Consider the following 19217-nt stretch of genomic DNA (forward strand, 5'->3'; position numbering starts at 1 on the left):
CTGGTTATGAATCGTACTATGATTTTGCAAAATGGTACCGGGGGAACTGGGTGAAAGGAAGTGGATCTCTATTATTTCTATAATAATTGTGAATCTACAGTTATCTCAACAGTATGTTTAATAAAGAATGAAGTCAGGGCGATCTAATAGGAATTTGCAGGGGTATAGGTTATGTTGGGAGTAGGCACTTAATAAAGCATATACAGAAATTCAGCCTTTAAAGCAGCATTATGCTGGGGCGCCGGGTGGCTCAAGTCAAGTTTGGCATCCAACTCTTGGTTTCAGCTCAGGTTATGATCCTCAGGGTCGTGAGATGGAGCCCCGCATTGGGCTCTGCACTCAGCAGGGGGGTCTGCTTGACGTTCTCTCTCTCTCTGCTCCTCTCCGTGTACTTGCTCATGTGCTCGCTCTTAAATAAATAAACAAGTAAATCTATATCAACAACAACAACAACAACACAAAACAGCATTGTGCCTCTTTACTCAGGACTTTTTCCTTCTTCATTTCTTCCTGACTGGTGCCTCTGGGTTCATTTGGGGCCTCCATCTAACTTGTACTTTGACTGAGGAGTGAGTACTCCTCCTGGAGGACAGACCACGTGGGCAGAGCCGGTCTTTCAGAGGAAGAACAGAGAATGTGGACCCGGCTCCCCTGGGGGCAGTGCCCCACATCCAGCTGTAGCCTTAAGCCAGTGGGTAAAGTGAGCTTGTGGTCATCACCTGCATGTCTGCACTGGGCCCGGCACTCAGTAGGGAGTCAGTAAATGGAGTTAGAGATTCATGAAACACTTGGGGCAGACTTTACCTCCTGTTTGCTCTGCTGGTCCTGCTCCAGCACAGACCCAAGCTCGCTCTTAGACTGCCCTTTTCTACCTTGAATTGGGTGAGAATTACAGACATGCTGAGGTACATGTTGCATGGTGAAGTTTTCCACGTGTCAGTTTAGTCTCAGTTACATTCCTTGCTTCTTAGGCTTAAGGGTTTTCTGTTTTGTCTTTTTTCAAGTAAACTTTTAATTTGGGATGAATTTTAGATTTACAGGAGAGATGTAGTTCGTGTGATGTGTGCCCATGATCCCCTCAGCCAGTTTTCCCCACTGTTAGCAATTTACATCAGCAGCTAAGGAACTGGTAACCCAACTCCCGACTTCTTTTTTTCCCATTAACATCCTCTTTCTGGACCACTTTGCCTTTTGGAAGTGATTATCTAAATTGATGAGGTTGCTTGAATATGTTCCTTGTCCTAAACCCAAGAATTCTGTGTGCGTGTTGGGGGGGCTTTAAAAAAAAAAAGAATGCTGAGGTAGAGCTCCTAGAGATTCTATGCAGTCACTCTGATGTGGAAGAGAGAACCCTCCCCTCCCCAGCCCCCGCAGATACTACCGCGGAGCCATGCAGACATGGCGGGGAACCACAAGCTTGGACGAGAAGGTGACTCGGGGGTTCAGATGGGGGTCCATAGGCGCAAATGGATTTCCAGAACCAGTACTGACATTTCTGAATTGTCCTACTGAAATATATTTGGGATTGTTAATTAAGAAATCAGTATGCAGGAAGATACCAGTGTTCTCATTTACCGTGATAACTTCTACTTTATGTAATATTCTTTAAAATGGGTGCCAGGAGAGGAGGCAAGGGGAGGAGGACAAAGCAGAGGCCAGAGGGCTTTTGACTTGGAATTCCAGGTGAATTGGTGGTGTTGGGAGTTTAGACCGTGTACTCTGTGTTGGCACTCCATATATTCTGGCCTTTAACTGAGCTGTGGTTTTGCTCACTGGGTTGTATCACTAGTTGGAAAGTTTGAGGAGGAATCGGGGGCCTGAGTGGAGACTGAATCTGAGGTGTGGCTGGATCTTTGTGCCCTAGGCACCACCTGGTGGCAGTATACAAACTTCTTAGTTGGAAGGCTGTAAGGTCTTACTGTGGTGGTTTGTCCCCTCAAATCTGGCCTTTTTGGGAGAGGTTTGAGTAATCTTTGTGAAGTGACAGAAAATGTCAAAGCCAGCAAATTGAAATTCTGCTCTTCATTACGTCATCCAGGAGTGAGATTCAGCACTGAATTAGTGCCACATCATTTCCATAGCAATTGACTAGTGTTCTTTGTTGAATAATCCTGTGTTATGACATCACAAATGGAAGTCAGTGGGAAGGGAAGCTGAATATAAGCATGGCCTCCTCAGTAGAAAGAGGAAGAAATATATAGGCTCGGTAACCAGCCACGTTAGCCTCTTCTGTGTGTTTCTAGACTTTAGAAAAGGCATTTTGTGTCCTTTTGTATATATATATTAAAACTGCGCCTCTGGGACTTATCACAGGGTTTAGGCATCAAAAGCTTTACCAGTCACAAGTAATGGAAATGATCTTTGATTGTATTTGGGTGTCATAAATATATTTTGGAACGATAACTGCTTCCCCCCCCCGATATTTGGCATATTTTGGAGGTTTTGTTTTCTTATTTGAAGCATGCCATATTGTCCTTGGTGCTTGCCAAGCATGTCCCCAATCTTACTTGAGACGATTGTGTGTCAAAAAATGAGTGTTGTAGTTCACAAATGGCCAAATGGCCAAATGTAGTTCACAAATGGCCAAACTTCCCCACATCTGGGGAAGTTCCAGTCAGTTGGGACATAAAATTCAGGAACAGGATCACTTTATATATAGAGATAAATGCATATACACACACCAGTCATGCACTTCTTTGACGATAATGAAGGCAGTCTTAACCATTGAAGATATTTCTGGAAGTCTAATACAGAGGTTTTGTGGGCTTTGGGTACTTTCCTCATTGAATTCAGGTCCAGGGATTTACTGTGTCTTAATTAAATTTTTAATCCTCTTGCTGAACTAACTCATTTATAAGGAGCTTTTTTTAACTGGATATTCAGTCCCTTAGGAGCTAGACTTGAGTTGCCAACTTTTTCTACCAAGGCCCCATGGCAGTTGGTTGGGAGCTTCATGGGGGCCTGTCACTGGCCAGATTTCTCATGTACGTGGTGGACCCACCGGGGACTTTTTGTCATTTCATAGCCACTGGCCTGGACCAGCATCTGCATGCTTAAGGAGGGTGGAAAAGAGCAAATGGAACAGCCCAGCACAAATGTGTAAAAAGGTGGGGTATTGCTGAGGAGAACCCAGTTCAAATGTAGAACTCTAACTATTTTGCCTTTAGGGACCAACTGCAGAAAATCCTGTCTTAATTAACACTAGAATAGGATCCCTCATTTATAAAATATTAGACTTTTGTCAGTCATTGCATTGTAGTTAATCCTACTTCTGAAACACTGTGGCCCATTTTTTCCCGTACCCTACACAGTAAGGTGCCGGGGATGGTGATCCATAGATCTTTTTGACTTGATCTTCATATTTTTTTTAAGATGTATTTTAGAGAGAGAGAGAGAGCGTGCGCGAGCATGAGCCCATAGAGGGGCAGAGGGAGAGGGAGAAGCAGACTCCCTGCTGAGTGGGGAACCCACGCTTGATCCCACGACCTGAGATCACGACCTGAGCCAAAATCAAGGGTTGGGCGCCCCAACTTGATTTTTATTATTACCATAACTTTTGGTGAAAAAGTACTCTATTTCAAGTCACCAAGACCTTTAAAGATACCTTGTTTCAGCTATAATCTGAATTCACTTGGATCTCAGAATCTTCAGGATTATGAATCAGTTGGGGAATTCTATGACCCGCTCTGTAGTTCAGACTGCTTACATCTACAAAGCGTCCTAGTTTTAGGTGTGATGCTGTTCTGTATACCGAGGTTTTTATTTTTGCAATCATGCACTAAAAACCATTTTTTAAGGCAATTGTAGTAGGGCAGATTTGAACTGAGGAACTAAATTAAAATACCAAGCCTACGTCAAGCAAATTATTTTAAGATTTACGGTGCATTCGTGTGATGTGAGAGTGTGTATAGTGCAGACTCACACTGTTGCCACTTCTGGAGAGCCTCTTAATAGTTGATGTGTCCTTCCAGTGTTTGTTCATCATGTAAAGGGAAATGAGAATTTATTTGCTCTTATTCCAACATACTCTGTCTCTTTTATAACGGAGATTGCATGTGAAGATATTTATTGCTTGGTATCTTTAATTTTTTTTTTTTAACTTACAGGTTAGAGAACTTTCCACATAGGTACATTGAAACACTGCTTTATAAGACATTGCTGCATAATATTCTATTGGTGGAATGTGCCATAATTTATTTCATAGGCCTTCATAGGGGTTTTTCCTCATAAAATATTTTAAATGATGGTTTGTTGTTAATTTAGGAGGATAAATGTGGATGAAAGACATTTCAAAGTACCTTTTTTTATGTTGCTTTTTAAGCACATATGTTTTAGAGTTTAAGCTAATTAATCAACAGCAAAAAGAATTTCTCCTCCCCACTCCAGTTTTTTTTTTTTTGGTGAGTGTGTGATGATTGAGGGACCAGTTCAAAAATGTATATGTTTGTTTTTAAAAATAACTTTTAACACATTTTTAAGTGTATGTATTGATAGTTCATAAAACAAGAGTATCAGGATTGGAAGTGATATAAATTCGGTAATACCTGTTTCTTGGCCTCCAGGGATTTCTAAGGTGTGTTTTGAGATGCTTAAGGGAAAAAACATGGTTTATATTCAGGAATTACTTAAGATGTAATCTGGTAATTGGGGGTTTTGGAGAGTGTCTAGAGGGGACGTGGAGGGCGCTGTCCGTGGTGCTGAATCAGGCCGACTGCTGATCCAAATGGGGGAAAGGTTCTGAAATGTCGCAGGCCTAGGACACACTGAGGTAGCTGTTTTTAAAAACCGCATCTCCTGTATGTAGCTAAGACTGCTGATTTCAGTCAGCATGTGTAGAGGCAACATAAAGGGGTCACATTAGTTGCAGTGAGCACTTCTGGTATCTGGAGGCAGGAGTGGGTTTGCATATGAAGGATGGACCCTTTTGGCTAGTGAAGGCTCTTTAAATCCCAAGTCCTGACTTGGGCATTTTTTTCCTTTTACGTCAAGGACCTATGTCAGCGTAAGAAAATTGTTCTTAAATAGAGATAAGAATGTTACATTTGGAGTTTACACTTTATAGTTGCCATTCATTGCTGCAAAGTTTTTATCCATGTCTTTGATTATATGTAAATGTTTGTCAAGCCACATTTCAGCAAGCATTTAGGAATCTATATCACAGGGGCACCTGGGTGGCTCAGTTGGTTAAGCGTCTGCCTTTGGCTCAGGTCATGATCCCAGGGTCTTGGGATCGAGCCCCATGTCGAGCTGCTCAGTACGGAGCCTACCCCCCCACCCCCCGCCCCGTACACACTCTCTTTTAAATAAATAAAATCTTAAAAAAAAAAAGAAATCTGTAGCACATCTTTTTATGTGCTTCTCAATCCTTTCCAGACTCTTTATAAATGCCAGTCTTCCTAGGGACCCCCCCTTTTCACACCCCCTCTGCCCCCCCAACCTCCATTTCTGGTTTTTGCATGGATTTATACTTCAGTTGTTACAGTAATTGTCCAGTGACACTTTGAGACTCAGGCTGTGATGTTTTAAAGCACTGACATGTGGTAGAAAGTTCTAATGCACATTGCTATGTATATATTTAGTTAACAATATTTTCTCTGGGGTTGAGTTTTATTTTTATTTTTTTAAAGATTTATTTGAGAGAGAGAGAGCACGCGCGCATGAGCAGGGTGAGGAGCAGAGGGAGAGGGAGGAGGCTCCCCACTGAGCAGGGAGCCCGACGTGGGGTTTGGGGCTTGATCGCGGGACTCGGGGATCCTGACCCGAGCCGAAGGCAGACGCTTAACCCACTTGATCCACCCAGGCACCCCATGGGTTGAGTCTTAATGAGTAGGAAGCCCATTTCAAAATATCGTTGTAAATGGAGCAAATGTGGTATAATGATTGTTTGCATCCCATTTAGCATTTTGAAAGCACTGAAAGTTCATATTTAGTAAACGTATTAGTATATACCCTTTGGGTTAGAGCGTGTTGATTATGGCACATTTGGATGGTATTAGTGACTAGAAATCGTCAAAAGTACAGTATGTTTTTATTTATTTAATCCAAGACCTGAAGGTAAAAACCATGGAATTTCTTTGTTTTCTTTAAAGCTGGAGATACAGATGACCCACCAAGAATTACTCAAAACCCTGTTATCAACGGGAATGTAGCCATGAGTGATGGGCACAACAACACAGAGGAAGATATGGAGGATGGTGAGTACGTGTGGTTTGTTTACTTGCATTGGGCAGAAAACTTTCAGAAACACAACTAGATGTGCTATAGATTTCTTCCTTGAGTACTTCTGAGTTTCGTAGGAGTAGCTAGTTTTCAGGAGGTTTGTATCTGAGGAAAATTTAGGAGACTGTTTTGGTTTTGAATTTCAAGATTACCTATAAATTTCAGGGTAAGGTGGTTCTCCCCAGCCTAGGTGAGAAGGTTTAAATACAGAAATTTGTAATAGATGGGGATTTACTCAGGTTTGCAGTTTCCCAGCCACTGCTAGTGTTCAGAACAAGTTTATCTTACTCTCCTTTCCTTTGTGTTTGCAGCAAGATACTTGTAGACATTGGAACTTGGCTTTCCATTGCATTCTTATTGTAGTGTGTATATCAGTTGTCTGTAGCTGATAATCCCTCCCTGCTCCCATTAGGTGTGAAATCAGAATCGAGCTTTGGGCTTCATTCTCCCACACTAACTTTTGGTCTGTATCTTCTATGCAAAAAGTGTATGCATAGGTATATGCATGGACATTTTGTGCCCAGGAAATCATTTTCTTTCGAGGCTATTTCTTCTTTATAATTTATTACATAGGTGACCTGTACACTTAGTCAATGTCCTGAGACGGTAGCAGCGAGTAATCACTTTATGCAGTCCCTGGAATCTTGCAGTGTAATATGAAACCATGTTCTGTCAAAAGCATGTCCATCAATCCTCATGAGGGTTGTGTCCTTCCCAGGGGAGTAACGGGGCAGTTGAAAGAAACCGTCAGTCACGGGCTGCACCACCAGAAGGACTGCTGTTCAGACCTCCTGCCAAAAGTTCAGCCTCCATGAGAAACTGCAGCCGTAGTTGAGAGTTCTCTCACAGTGCGGTTTACCCCCTGGCAGCTGGCTGAGGCAATATCTGAGGAAGGTAAAGAGGCGTGGTCTAAACCCCGCTGCTTTGTTACCTGTGGAGTGCGCTTTCCACTGTAGATCAAGGGCAACGGTGTGGGTGTGGTCTGTTTGGTTGCTGGGCTCTTGGTTTTATTGCAGACACCAGAGATGCCGAAAGTGATTCAGAGAGCGCAGTTGGGAAGGTGTGACTAGGCCCGATGTGCCAGGTGTGAGGTAGAGACGGGTGCCAGTCCCTTGAGGAGCAGTAACTGGTCCACCCCAGGCAGACAGCTCCCTGTCTAGTTCCACAGAGCAATTCCAAAGGAATATTTCCTTGCGTGTGTTTTTGGGGAGGGCTTGGGAGGAGGTGCAGGTGTAGATAAAGGGCAGGGTTTCTTGACCTTGGCACTGTTGCCTTTTGGACTCATCATTCTTTGTTGTAGGGGCTGTCCTTGGCGTGATTGGATGCCAGTGTCATCCCACCCTTATGCCCTCTCCCCGCAGTCCTGACAACCAGAAATAGACACTGCCAGACGTCTCTGGGGGTCCAGATTGCCTCATTTGAGAACCACTGTTAGGAGATCCGTAATGTACATAAAACCCCTTTCCTTAGCAGGCAAATTTTACTAAAGTAGTAGTAGTAAATAATGGTGCCAAACCATAGAACCTAATAGTGGAAATATTCCTATAGTGAGTTACCAAACAGGGAAAGGGTATATTATAGGACAAAGCAGAGTGGTCTTCAGTAGCACCATGTTCCTGGCTTGGGATTTTAGGTGTCTTTTGAAAGGCCCAGCGTAAGAGAGTGAAAAGATTTTATCTCTTTGGTGGTAAGGGGACGGGAGGGAGATTGTTTTGGTTCTAGGAGTAGAAGCCTTAGTATAGGGCAGCATTTTCCCGGTCGTGCTAGGTATTTTGAAACTCTCTTCTGTGGGATGTTAGCATGTGGTGAGAAGTCTTGAGTGGTCTAGGAAGTTTGAGGGGTGCTGGGCCAACCACACGTCTGTATCGCGGCTTCTCTGTGCTGTCTGCACCTTAATGTCTTTCTCCAAAAGACTTGTTAATGATTCCCCAAGACTCTCAACTTCAGAAATCCTTTTCCTGAATCTCCTTCTGACCTGGTAAAGTAGGACACACAATCTAGGAAATGCTAGATTAGGCTTATTTACTGGGCAGAGGGGCCTTCTTTGGGAGGGGAGTTTCTCCACAAAAGTTGAATGGCTGAAAGCACAGACAGACAGGTGTTGGGTTGAGATAGAGAACATATTTAAAAGTTCTGGTAACATGGGATTACGGGCAAGTGTCAGAATCATTTTCTGGTTGCACCTACCTATGCTACTTTTAGTTTCTTACTCAATCTTTCCTTAGATGAAAATGAGAAGTTTCAGAGTAAATGCAGCCTCTGCAAATAGAGATTGTTGGTACCCATGAAACAGAAGTCATTTCTTGAAAGAAAAATAGAGGTTTGATAAAATTACTGCAAGAGCGCCATTTGGGAATTCTTTAGGCTAACCTTCTGATTTAAAATTAAAAGACTATATCTTCCTCTACTTTTTTCATGCAACTGGACCCTAGTCTGGTTCATTGGCCTTTGCCCTGTGAAGATAAGGTGGGAGTACGAATGGGCACGGTGGCGCTGCTCTGTGAAGGCAGGAGTGGAGGTGGTGGGTACTGAGTCTTCAAGTCTTCCGGCTGAGGATGTACGGTGACATCAGGTAGCAGAAACTCCTCATCCTGTCCCTAACAATAAAAAGCGGTGTGGAGTAATGCACTACATGTGGCATTCAGGCAGGTGATAGAGTCTCTGTTCAGATGAAACACTAATTCTGCAGGATGTGGGGCATCCTTCAGAATCCCAAGTGTACTGCTTTACACTTCTTTTAAATTTTGAAGTAATTATAGACACAGGGAAGTTGCAAAAATAGGATCTTGGAGTACCTTTCACCTGTTTTCTTGGGCAAAGACATTTATATCTCCTGTAATTCCTTATGGGAGTGTGATCAGGCCAGGCCTTTCTGCCAAAGATGGGTTTCAAGCCTTCTCTGCTCTTTTGTAGACCCTCTTGCCTTGACCTTTTGGTATATAATGTTATTTTTCATTTATGTAATTAGTTGCAAAGAGTTGAGAAGCCATAAGGCAACATTTTTATTTGCATGAAATCTCATGTTAAATGTCCTAGTTAGCATATTTCAGAAGTAAGTCTGTCCTAAGGATGTGCTTTGAATGTGAGGTGGAATCTCACACCAAGTGTGTAAATCCCCGCGTGTGAGCTGAGCTGGGTGAGGCAGGACGGCGCCAGGCAGGAGCCGCTGAACCTCTCTGCCTCTGAAGGAAGGGTTGGCCATCTTGTGGACACAGTGCCATGCTGAGGTTTGTGGGTCCTATTAATATTTAAGATTAATTCTGGAATTTGACTAAAGTGTGGGAGAGAACAGAAAAGCATTTATGATATGTTTCAGTTTTTGTCTATGTAAAAATCTAATCTGACAAAGAATGGAATTGTATCTGAAAACAAATAGTTGAGTTAGAAGAGAGGCAGAACTTTGGGACATTGAACTCTTTAGGGTCTCATGAGTGCGTGCCCTGAGTTGATGTTTATTTGGTTGATTGCATTTCTTTGGTCCCCATAAAGCAGGCCAGTTTGATTGGGCTCTGCATTTGGGGGGATGTTAAACTCTAGAATATGGCATTTTACAAACCAGAGGCAAGGTCACCGTTTAGGGGCCACAGATCTTGGGTACTGAAACCCACTGTGCTCATTTTGTGAAACACCTCAGATAAGATAAACCACTTAACCTCAGTGAACCTCAGTTCCCTCATCTGTAAAGTGGGAGTAACATCTGCCCTTGCCTACCTTGCAGGATTGAAATGCTGCTCACATGTGATTGGAGTCTGTGAAATAATGGCCCACTTTCTTCTAAGCCATTACATGACCTTGAGCCCATCTCTTGGCCTTTTGGGTACTTTTGCCCCTCGAAGGGGTTAAGGTCATAGCTGCCACTTGAGGAAGCTCGAGTACATGCTGCATCTCTTAGACAGGACTCACCCCTCTTGAGCAGCCCTTCCTTTTGAAAAGGGCCTGTGCAGTATGCTGAGCAAGGTTACATGTAGCAGAAAAACTGGGGAGGAAGAGTGTTGAAACAAGGGATCAGGGCCAGCTGTCACGCTTACTTTTGGTTCTTATTTCTTTGGTAAAGAATACTACCCTCTCATGAGGATTGATGGACATGTTTTCTTAAGAACAAATTCAGATAGTCACAAACATAAGCAATTTCCGTACCCTGAGAAGTCCTTATCCTAAGCACTTGGTTGGCTTAGTGAAGTTTGGAGACTGAAGGATGAAGGAAGGCAGTGTGTTGTTCTTAACATTCTATTCCTCCAAGCTTGAGAGCCTTCCTTGGTGCTTCAGGAGCCTGGGGGTCAGTGATGCCAAAATAGCCCCTGATGGCAAACCAGGAAAAGCCTTCTTCCATGTACCTTAGAGTGTTCTGTAGACCAGCGGTGGCTCTTCACAGTGTGGCTCTTGGTCCCCTTCCACCCGGTGAACTGTAGCCCGTCTGCAACCAGCTAGGTACCGAAGTGCAGAGAAAGCATGTAGAGACTTGTAGAGCACCTCGACCTTGCTGTAGCAGCTTCCCGATGTTCCGTAAAAGTGCCAGCCAGTAGGATGGGCGCGGTGGCCTGGGGAGGGCTGCTGCTTCACTTGAGTTTGAGAAGCATCTGTGAGGACGTTGCTGGGCTTATCAGGGCTAATCAGAAGCCAATGTGACTTGTAAATGAATAGTCACCATCAGTCAAAGGTGGAATTCTAGAGTGTGACTTTTTGAATTTTTTTCCAAGATTTTGTTTATTTGAGAGAGAGAGGGAGGGAGAGAAGCAGACTCCCCGCTGAGCAGGAAGCCCAGGGGCTCAATCCCAGGACCCGGAGATCATGACCTGAGCAGAAGGCAGACACTTAACTGACTGAGCCACCCAGGAGCCCCTAGATGTGACTTTTTTTTTTTTTTTTTAAAGATTTTATTTATTCATCTGAGAGAGAGCACAAGCGGGGGAGAGGCAGAGAGAGAGGGAGAAGTGGACCCCCCCGCCCAGCTGGGAACCCAACATGGGGCTCGATCCCAGGACTCGGAGACCATGACCCAAGCCGTAGGCAGATGCCCAACCATCTGAGCTACCCAGGCACCCCTAAAGTGTGACTTTTTTTTTTTTTTTTTAAGATTTTATTTATTTATTTGACAGAGAGAAACATAGTGAGAGCAGGAACACAAGCAGGGGGAGTAGGAGAGGGAGAAGCAGGCTTCCCGCGGAGCAGGGAGCCCGATATGGGACTCGATCCCAGGACCCTGGGATCATGACCTGAGCCGAAGGCAGACGCTTAACGACTGAGCCACCCAGGTGCCCTAAAGTGTGACTTTTAATTGAAAGTCTGCTAAGAGAGAGGCACTATATCCACACTCAACTTTCTGTCGGAGAAAACCTTAATTCCCTAAATTGGCCTTCAAGTCTTGCTGAGTAGATTTAACAATTTTTACGATTTATGTGGAGAAGAATCCCAGTTTCTTTGAGTCCAGGCTGGTATTTCACAAAACTTGTGAACTGATGAAGTTAACATTGATTTTGGGGCTCACTTCTCAGCAGTCTTGTCTGCGCTGCTGTGGCCATGGCTGTGGCACTCTCTCCGTGCTCCCACAAGCGCCTTGCCCCCCTCACTGCTTCTCTGCAGACCTGGCCCAGGTCAGCCCTCCCCCACCCCTCCCCGGGCCTTGGCCTCTGCCCAGCCTGCCCACTCACTGAGGAGGACTCGGGAATTGCCAGAGTAGAGTAGACGTTCTTACAGGCCGAACTCTGGAATTGAGGAGGGCAGGCAGGTGTGTGTCATTAGCCCTCTGGGTTTTGGATTTCATTCACACATAAACTGTGTGTTACCTCACTGTTCTAGGTTATCAGTGCTCGGGAAATGACGCTCTCGCGTTCCCCAAGAGTCGGGTCTAGCAGTTAGGTTGCGGTTGCCCGCAGTCGTTGGTTGTCCCACGCGGGGTCCCACGGTCGGCGGCCGTCGGTGCTGTTTCACGATGCCCGAGCCCTGTGATTGACACGGCCTTCTCTTGCAGACACGAGTTGGCGCTCCGAGGCGACCTTTCAGTTCACTGTCGAGCGCTTCAGCAGACTGAGTGAGTCGGTCCTTAGCCCTCCGTGTTTTGTGCGAAATCTGCCATGGAAGATTATGGTGATGCCACGCTTTTATCCAGACAGACCACACCAAAAAAGCGTAGGATTCTTTCTCCAGTGCAATGCTGAATCTGATTCCACGTAAGACAGTTTAAATGATGCGATTACAAACCCACAAATAGTTATGCTACGTGATTGGAGGCCCGATCTGATCAGCCTCTTTGAACTTAACAGTTTTGAGTTTCCTTGCTGCCTCTACATAGCCCTTTGATTTTACATTTGATGAAATACATTTCCCTCTTTAAAACTCACTGGTAGGTATTCTATCCAAACTAGAAAAGGTGTCTGTTTTTCTTGCAAATGAGAAAGTGAAGTTCACGGGTTAGAATCTACCAGCCCATGGAACCTGGAATCGGGGCCCCTTTGGACAGGCTCACTACTGGATTGCAGGCTTTCATACTCTACAAGTCACTGCCTGAGGGGAAAACTGTAGTCCAGGAAAATTCCTCAGGTCCTGTGGCCTCCCCATTGTTGTATTAAACAGTTCCTGTGTGTTAATTCAGAAAGATGAAATTAAAACATTCTTTGAGAGTTTTACAGCACGGGCCTCTTCAGCTTATTTTAGGAATATCGTTTTGTTCCTATAATTTTTAAAAAGAAGTGTGTAATAAAATGTCTTCAAATTGAGTAAAGCTTCATGGTACCTTTATTCAGATGAAACTAAAGATTAAGTCTTCACATCTTCTACCCATTGATTCATTCTCAAAAGTTTGAGTCTTCCCTTAATTAAAAACTGTCATTGTTCAGCATTTCTCAGAAGCTTAGTTGACATTGTTTGAAGGGGTCCTCGGATCACTGGGTCATCGTGTCCTTCTCGTTCCTTATCGAGGAGCCCATGAGAAGGCTGCTTCCTTCTGCGGTCACCCCCAGACTAGGGCCCTTTGGGGTTTTCAGTGGAGGCTATTCCCCTGGCCCTTGCTGTTCTGTCCAGGCTTCGGGGAACGCAGTCCGTTTCCTTGAGCTTTTGATTTGAATGTGTAAGAGGCGCGAAGCCAAGTGTGTGCTGCAGCCAGGGCCTGTGTGTAGGTTGAACTTTTTCTTCCTGTGTTCCCATTCTGACCTGATTTCTGGTGAGTATTTGGGCTACACGTTAGTCTGACAGACAACTTCAGGCTGACAGTCGTTTGGGGAAACAGCGAGCGGTCCGTGTCTGGGGCGGGGGCCCGAGCCAGCAGACGCGCAGGTGCCGCGAGGCTGCGCTCTTGTGGGTTCATCTCTCCTGTAGTCCCAGGCCCTTAGCGGACCTTTAAAGGGCTGTATCCTTTCGGGTTTTAAACATTGATCCAGAGGCCCTTTTGTGATCTGTGCCCACCTTGACGGCAGCGGGGACGCTTCTGTGCTGTGATTGGGTGGCTCTGCTCAGAGTCCCGGGAGCGCGCGGCACAGCCCTGCCTGGGAGCCGCTGGGAGAGGGGGCTCCCGGAGGGCACGACTTTGATCTTCCCTTGTTCTGTTCTTTCACGTAATACCCAGATTAGATACTAAAACTACCATGTGACCAGAAAATAGAATCTCATAGAATCTAAAGACCGGTATCTAAAATTCAGAAACTTCTCTGTTTTATTGATAGCAATAAAAAAAAGAACCTGACCTAAAACTTTTTAAAGAAATTAAAAGTAATAAAACCATGGGTCAGATCACTACGGATGGCCTAGGGGCACCCCCAAACCCTTTTAGCGGTTTTCACCATTAAAGGTAAATATGTCCTTCCCCCAGCTCCTCCCACCCCTCCCAAAAAATAAAAGACAAAAAAGGAAAAAATGTGGGAATTTTTGTGTGCTGTGTTTTTTGAAAGTGTGCAAACATCAGTTAAATAGGTCAACTGAGGCTTAGATTTTCTTTGAACAGGTCGTGGTCTTGCCACGCGCAAGCTGTGCTGAAGATAATAAATTACAGAGACGATGAGAAGTCGTTCAGCCGCCGCATTAGCCACTTGTTTTTCCACAAGGAGAACGATTGGGGGTTTTCCAATTTCATGGCCTGGAGCGTAAGTAACCGAGTATTTATGCAGAATGATCTGAGCCTTACTCCTTCCCGAGTTCCTTCATTCTTCAGAGCCTTCTGTGTATTCTAGAATCAAAATGTGTGCTTCCTAAGTGGGACAGGTGTCCGAAAATGTGTTTCCCCCAGATGGCTAGCTGAGGTTTTTAAGCAGCTGACAAGGGAGTATTGGTGGGGGTCCCCCTAAGTCAGGCGTGGTTTCAGGTTACCTCCTCAGTTCTCAGCCCTGTCTGTTTTGGCTGCTCTTGGCAGAGGTGGAACCCAGGAGCGCGTTGTCAGGAGTGTCCTGCTGGGTCCTCCAGTGCGAGTTCTCCAGAACTCTTGGAGCCCTTGCTCTGGGGAGCAGGCACCGATGCCTCCAGGCCGTGCCTTGGACGAGCCCCCAGTGCCCCCTGGATGCTTCCTAGAGGAACCAAGCTCTTGTTGGTTTTGTTCAGAGGACACTAGTTAAAGCAAATCAAAACACTGCAAAATCAGAAGCACTATTTAGGGGTTAGAAAAAGTAGTATTTTCCTCTTAATACGTAGAGGGCACTAGGGTTATTGTCTCTTCGGAATGAAGCGAGCATTCGTGTGTTCTTATGGAAGTTGGATATTCTTATTTTTTATAGGAAGTGACTGATCCTGAGAAAGGATTTATAGATGATGACAAAGTTACTTTTGAAGTCTTTGTACAGGCGGATGCTCCCCATGGAGTTGCGTAAGTTTTTCTTTAATTGGGTGCTATTAAGAAACACCTTTTGTGCTGTGCTGAGAGAAGCACTAGCATGTGGACAGAGATGCACATACTTAACAGATACACACTCTCCTGCGCTTGCCCACACATACGGGGGGTACACGGCTCTGTATGTTAGCCTCACCTTCACCCCTTTGCTTGGCGTGTTTTCTTGAGTGGTTTCTGTAGGCCGGACACTGCTGTGCACTAGGAACGTGATGATGCTCGGCAGGACAGCTGTGGGTTCCTGTCCTCAAATGTCCAGACTGGTGGGGCGGTTCATGGATCCTACAGAGGAAATGCCCTGGTTTTACTCTGAAGAGGGCAGGGATGGGAAGGCCTGGGAGCGGAGGGTATGATGAGGAAGCAGGGGAGGAATGGGTGGGTTGGAGGTGGTGAGTCCGATGGACCCGAGCTCGGAGGATCCATAAGAGATGGGATGTCGCTCAGCGGTGGGAGGTCTGTGTGCATGAGGCAGTGTTCGGCCTTACAGGAAGCATGGGGGGAGGGTGGGTTACTTGTCAAGGAGGGTGAGGGGTTGGGGCAGGGAGAACAACAGGAGCGAGGACATCAGCAGGGAAGGGTGGGGTTGGGCGGCACATCCAGAAGGTGTGGAGGTTGAGCCGGAAGCTGGAATCAGGCTGTGGGGCCCTGCTGACTGGTCGAGGCCTGAGGGTGAGGCTGTAGGTGCAGTCTGGGAAGAAGTTCAGTGGCAGGCACCTCTTTCTTGCCCACGTTATTTTGTCTTCACGTGGCCTTGCTCTGGCAAGAGTGCGGGTGTGGGTTGACCTGGATGAACTGGGGCAGGGAACCGTGGGGCAGCCAAGAAGGAGCTGTTACTTAGTCTGTGTCCTGGCTGCTGTGGCCTGGGGTGTGTACAGGAGGAATCCAGCTTTTCTTGAGGGGCCTTTTCAGAGCTCAGATCGTATTCAGATATCAGGAGTGGGGGCGAAAAGAAGAAAACTAAGTTTTTTATGGGTATTTCCTCTCCATTTTGAAAAACTTCCCCTTGTTTATGATACACTTGACTAAAAATTTGGATTGGTTTTCCAGCCTTACCAATCAAAACAGATTTCTTGCTTTAGTCTGACTTATCAAAACCTGTTCAGCCATCATCACTTAATTTTTGATTATAGTTTTTAAAATAACCATCTGTAATTTAGGATTCTTATATTTTCTTGCCAAGTTTTAAAATTATCCACAGATGCACTTGCACGCACAGACACTCACACCCACCCACGCACACACTTTAACCAGGGCCCTTTGGTACACCCGAGCGTGTCAGCAGGGTCACAGCCTAAGCCCTGGAATCCCAGAGTAGTATTATTGACCCTGACCTCGGCCAACAATAAACATCTCTAGTGTTGGTCATGCTTGGTGGCGATCGTGTTTGTTCATGTCTTTGCATTACATTCAGAGGGAGATGGGGAAGGGGGTGGCTTCAACTGGCATTCTCTCTAGCTTCCTGTTATGATGGGGGGAGCATGCAGTGGGGGCTGCTAACTCTGAGAAAATGTACCTTTTCTCCTCAGCAACCAGCACTGTAGACCAGGGAGAAAGAGCACTAGGAGTTTAGAAGCCTGAGCTAGAACTTGCCCCAGTGTACATGCTTGTCTTTGCTTATGTGTATAACTGCAAAAAGAGGGGTTCCGACTGTTTGCATTTCTTGCTGACTCCACATGTGACCTAGTGTGTGTGTGATGGACCCACACCGGGAGCCAGTCCCATAGAATTCACAATTGTCTGTCAGTGCTGATCTCGGAAGGAGGAGGCAGGGCTGCCGTCGGTGGCGTTAAGCCGCTCTTCCAGTGCTGGGTTCGTGCGCTGGGGCGAGCAGAGCCTGTGACCGTGCTAAGAACTGGCCCTGGCGCCCTCGGTGCCCTCGGTGCCCGGGGGCCTGGCGGTGAGTTTCTCCCTTGGAGGGGTGCGTGGCTGTCATTCCTGCGTCAGGCTGGTGGGAAAGAGGTGATGGTGCACGGCAGTGCGGGGTCTCGCCGGCGTCTCGCCAAAACGCTCCACACACACTGCAGAAGTGAGGAGGTGTCCTGTGCGGTTTTCCCTCAACCTCCGACTGATCTTGTAGGTGGGATTCAAAGAAGCACACGGGCTATGTCGGTTTAAAGAATCAGGGAGCGACTTGTTACATGAACAGCCTGCTGCAGACTTTATTTTTCACAAATCAACTACGAAAGGTAAATGGATGGTATTTCTCTCCCTCAACCTTCCACCCACCCTCTTGCTCAAGTCCTCAGGGACAGGCAAAGTCCTGTCACCCGACTTTGCCGTGTCTCTCCCAGTACCACAGTGCTGTCTCCAGAGAGGGCCCCTCTTTTATGCGAATGCGTATCTTTATTCCTCAGCGTGTGGACACTTGTAAAGCTAACTTGGGTGATCAAAAGTTGGCTGGCTAACAAACCTAACTTTATGGGGCTCTGTAGCTCCATAATAAAGTTTGTTTTTAATATGAAAGCCATTAGCAGCGACATTTGAAAGTTTTTATCAAAACTGAATTTTTGGAAAAGCCCTGGTGGTGAAGTCTAATTTTCACTTACAGGTAAACCTTAGGTTCGTGAGAATACTAATAAAAACCACAGACATCCCTTGACTGTAATGTAGGATAGCTAGTCGTCTGTCCCTTTGGAATGCTATGTGAACAGCATGGAGCAGTGCAGGCAACACGGACTCCTGGTTGTTGGGGGGGCCGCTGGCTGGTCTGCTGGCTTTTTCCAGTTCCGGCGGCACTGTCACTGCCCCGAAGGACGGTGTCGCGGGGACAGGCGGATGTGGATCATTGCAATGGCACTTAGGTCTTATCACAACCTCTGTTCACAAGTAACGTTAAGCTAAAAAGTGTGGCTCCAAGAGGTAGGAAATAAAAGTGGTTCTGTTTGGATGGTGAGCCGTGGGAAATTTTTTAAATTCGTTTTTACTTTCTTGCGTTTTTTTATATTGCCTCTAAAGACTTTCATGGTTACTTTTTAAAAAAACTTCCTGACCTATTTTGGGGGATAGTTAGAAGCCCTATCAACTACCTTAAGCCATTGTGATACTAGAAATGATACTTTCACATAAAATTCCATTTTTATTTCTTAATCAATTATTTTAGGCTGTGTACATGATGCCAACAGAGGGTGATGATTCATCCAAAAGCGTCCCCTTAGCATTACAAAGAGTGTTCTACGAATTACAGCACAGCGATAAGCCTGTAGGAACAAAAAAGCTAACGAAGTCCTTCGGGTATGTATCGGAAATCTGCCTTTCCCTTCTTCCTTCTGTAAGGAAGACTAATGAGCATGTAGGAGGGGAATCGAGAGCAGAGTGTAGGCATTTAAGTATGCCCGAGTGTTTTTATCACTGTATTTGGTTTGTCCTTTTTGGATGTAAAGGCTCTGTTTTAGAATTTTGCTTGAGACCTAATTTACCACGTAATGATGTCCTCTCACACACAGCAAGATGTTCAGAGCAGGACAAAGCTGTGGTGTCCTGATAAAATCCAGTGTGTCTTTTAACCATACCCCCCCCCATAACCTCCTCAAAAAAAGAATTCTTTTTTTTTAAAGATTTTATTTATTTATTTGATACAGAGAGACATCGAGAGAGGGAACACAAGCAGGGGGAGTGGGAGAGGGAGAAGCAGGCTTCCCGCTGAGCAGGGAGCCCGATGCGGGGCTCGATCCCAGGACCCTGGGATCATGACCTGAGCTGAAGGCAGCTGCTTAACCGACTGAGCCACTCCGGCGCCCCTGCAGTTTACTTTTTTAAGTCTGAGTTGCTTAATATGCTGTTATTTGAAATGTGGAAGTTTAAATATAAATGTTCCTTTTCTCTTTCCAAGGTGGGAAACTTTAGATAGCTTCATGCAGCACGACGTTCAAGAGCTGTGTCGAGTGGTAAGTCCGGCGCTGTAATTGTACACTCCTTAACATTGACTGCTGCAGAGCACTGTCAGAAGCGGTAACCACGTCCAAGCCCAGACCTGCTTCACGCCAGTGCGCCTTGTGCAGGACAGAACCAGGCCAGGAAGGAGAGGCAACGTCTGTCTCATTTACGAGCCAGAAAGAATGAAAACAAAATTGCTGTTGGAGAGGGCAGTGTGAGGGGAAACTTGGATTTACATAGCAATAGGTAGTATGGTTTAAATTCGTTAAATTGGCACATCTGCCTGAGTTACTAATCCGAGAAACCGCAGATTGGCTTA

General features: G+C 45.6%; 1 protein-coding gene across 2 annotated transcripts in view; it reads left to right on the plus strand.

Moving 5' to 3' along the window:
- Positions 1-19217, plus strand: part of USP7 (ubiquitin specific peptidase 7) — a 65125-nt gene that overhangs the window by 26134 nt on the left and 19774 nt on the right. The window contains exons 1-8 of one of the 2 annotated variants that reach the window (XM_036074680.2): positions 6090-6194; positions 6938-7113; positions 12188-12386; positions 14153-14291; positions 14916-15004; positions 17103-17211; positions 18126-18256; positions 18855-18909. In XM_036074680.2, the coding sequence (XP_035930573.1) occupies positions 12301-12386; positions 14153-14291; positions 14916-15004; positions 17103-17211; positions 18126-18256; positions 18855-18909 (609 nt within the window). In that variant the 5' untranslated portion in view covers positions 6090-6194; positions 6938-7113; positions 12188-12300. Of the gene's footprint in view, positions 1-6089; positions 6195-6937; positions 7114-12187; positions 12387-14152; positions 14292-14915; positions 15005-17102; positions 17212-18125; positions 18257-18854; positions 18910-19217 lie in introns of those variants that run through there. The other variant, XM_036074674.2, reaches the window with a different exon arrangement.

This window comes from Halichoerus grypus, chromosome 6, assembly GCF_964656455.1.
Source record: "Halichoerus grypus chromosome 6, mHalGry1.hap1.1, whole genome shotgun sequence".
NCBI lineage: Eukaryota > Metazoa > Chordata > Mammalia > Carnivora > Phocidae > Halichoerus > Halichoerus grypus.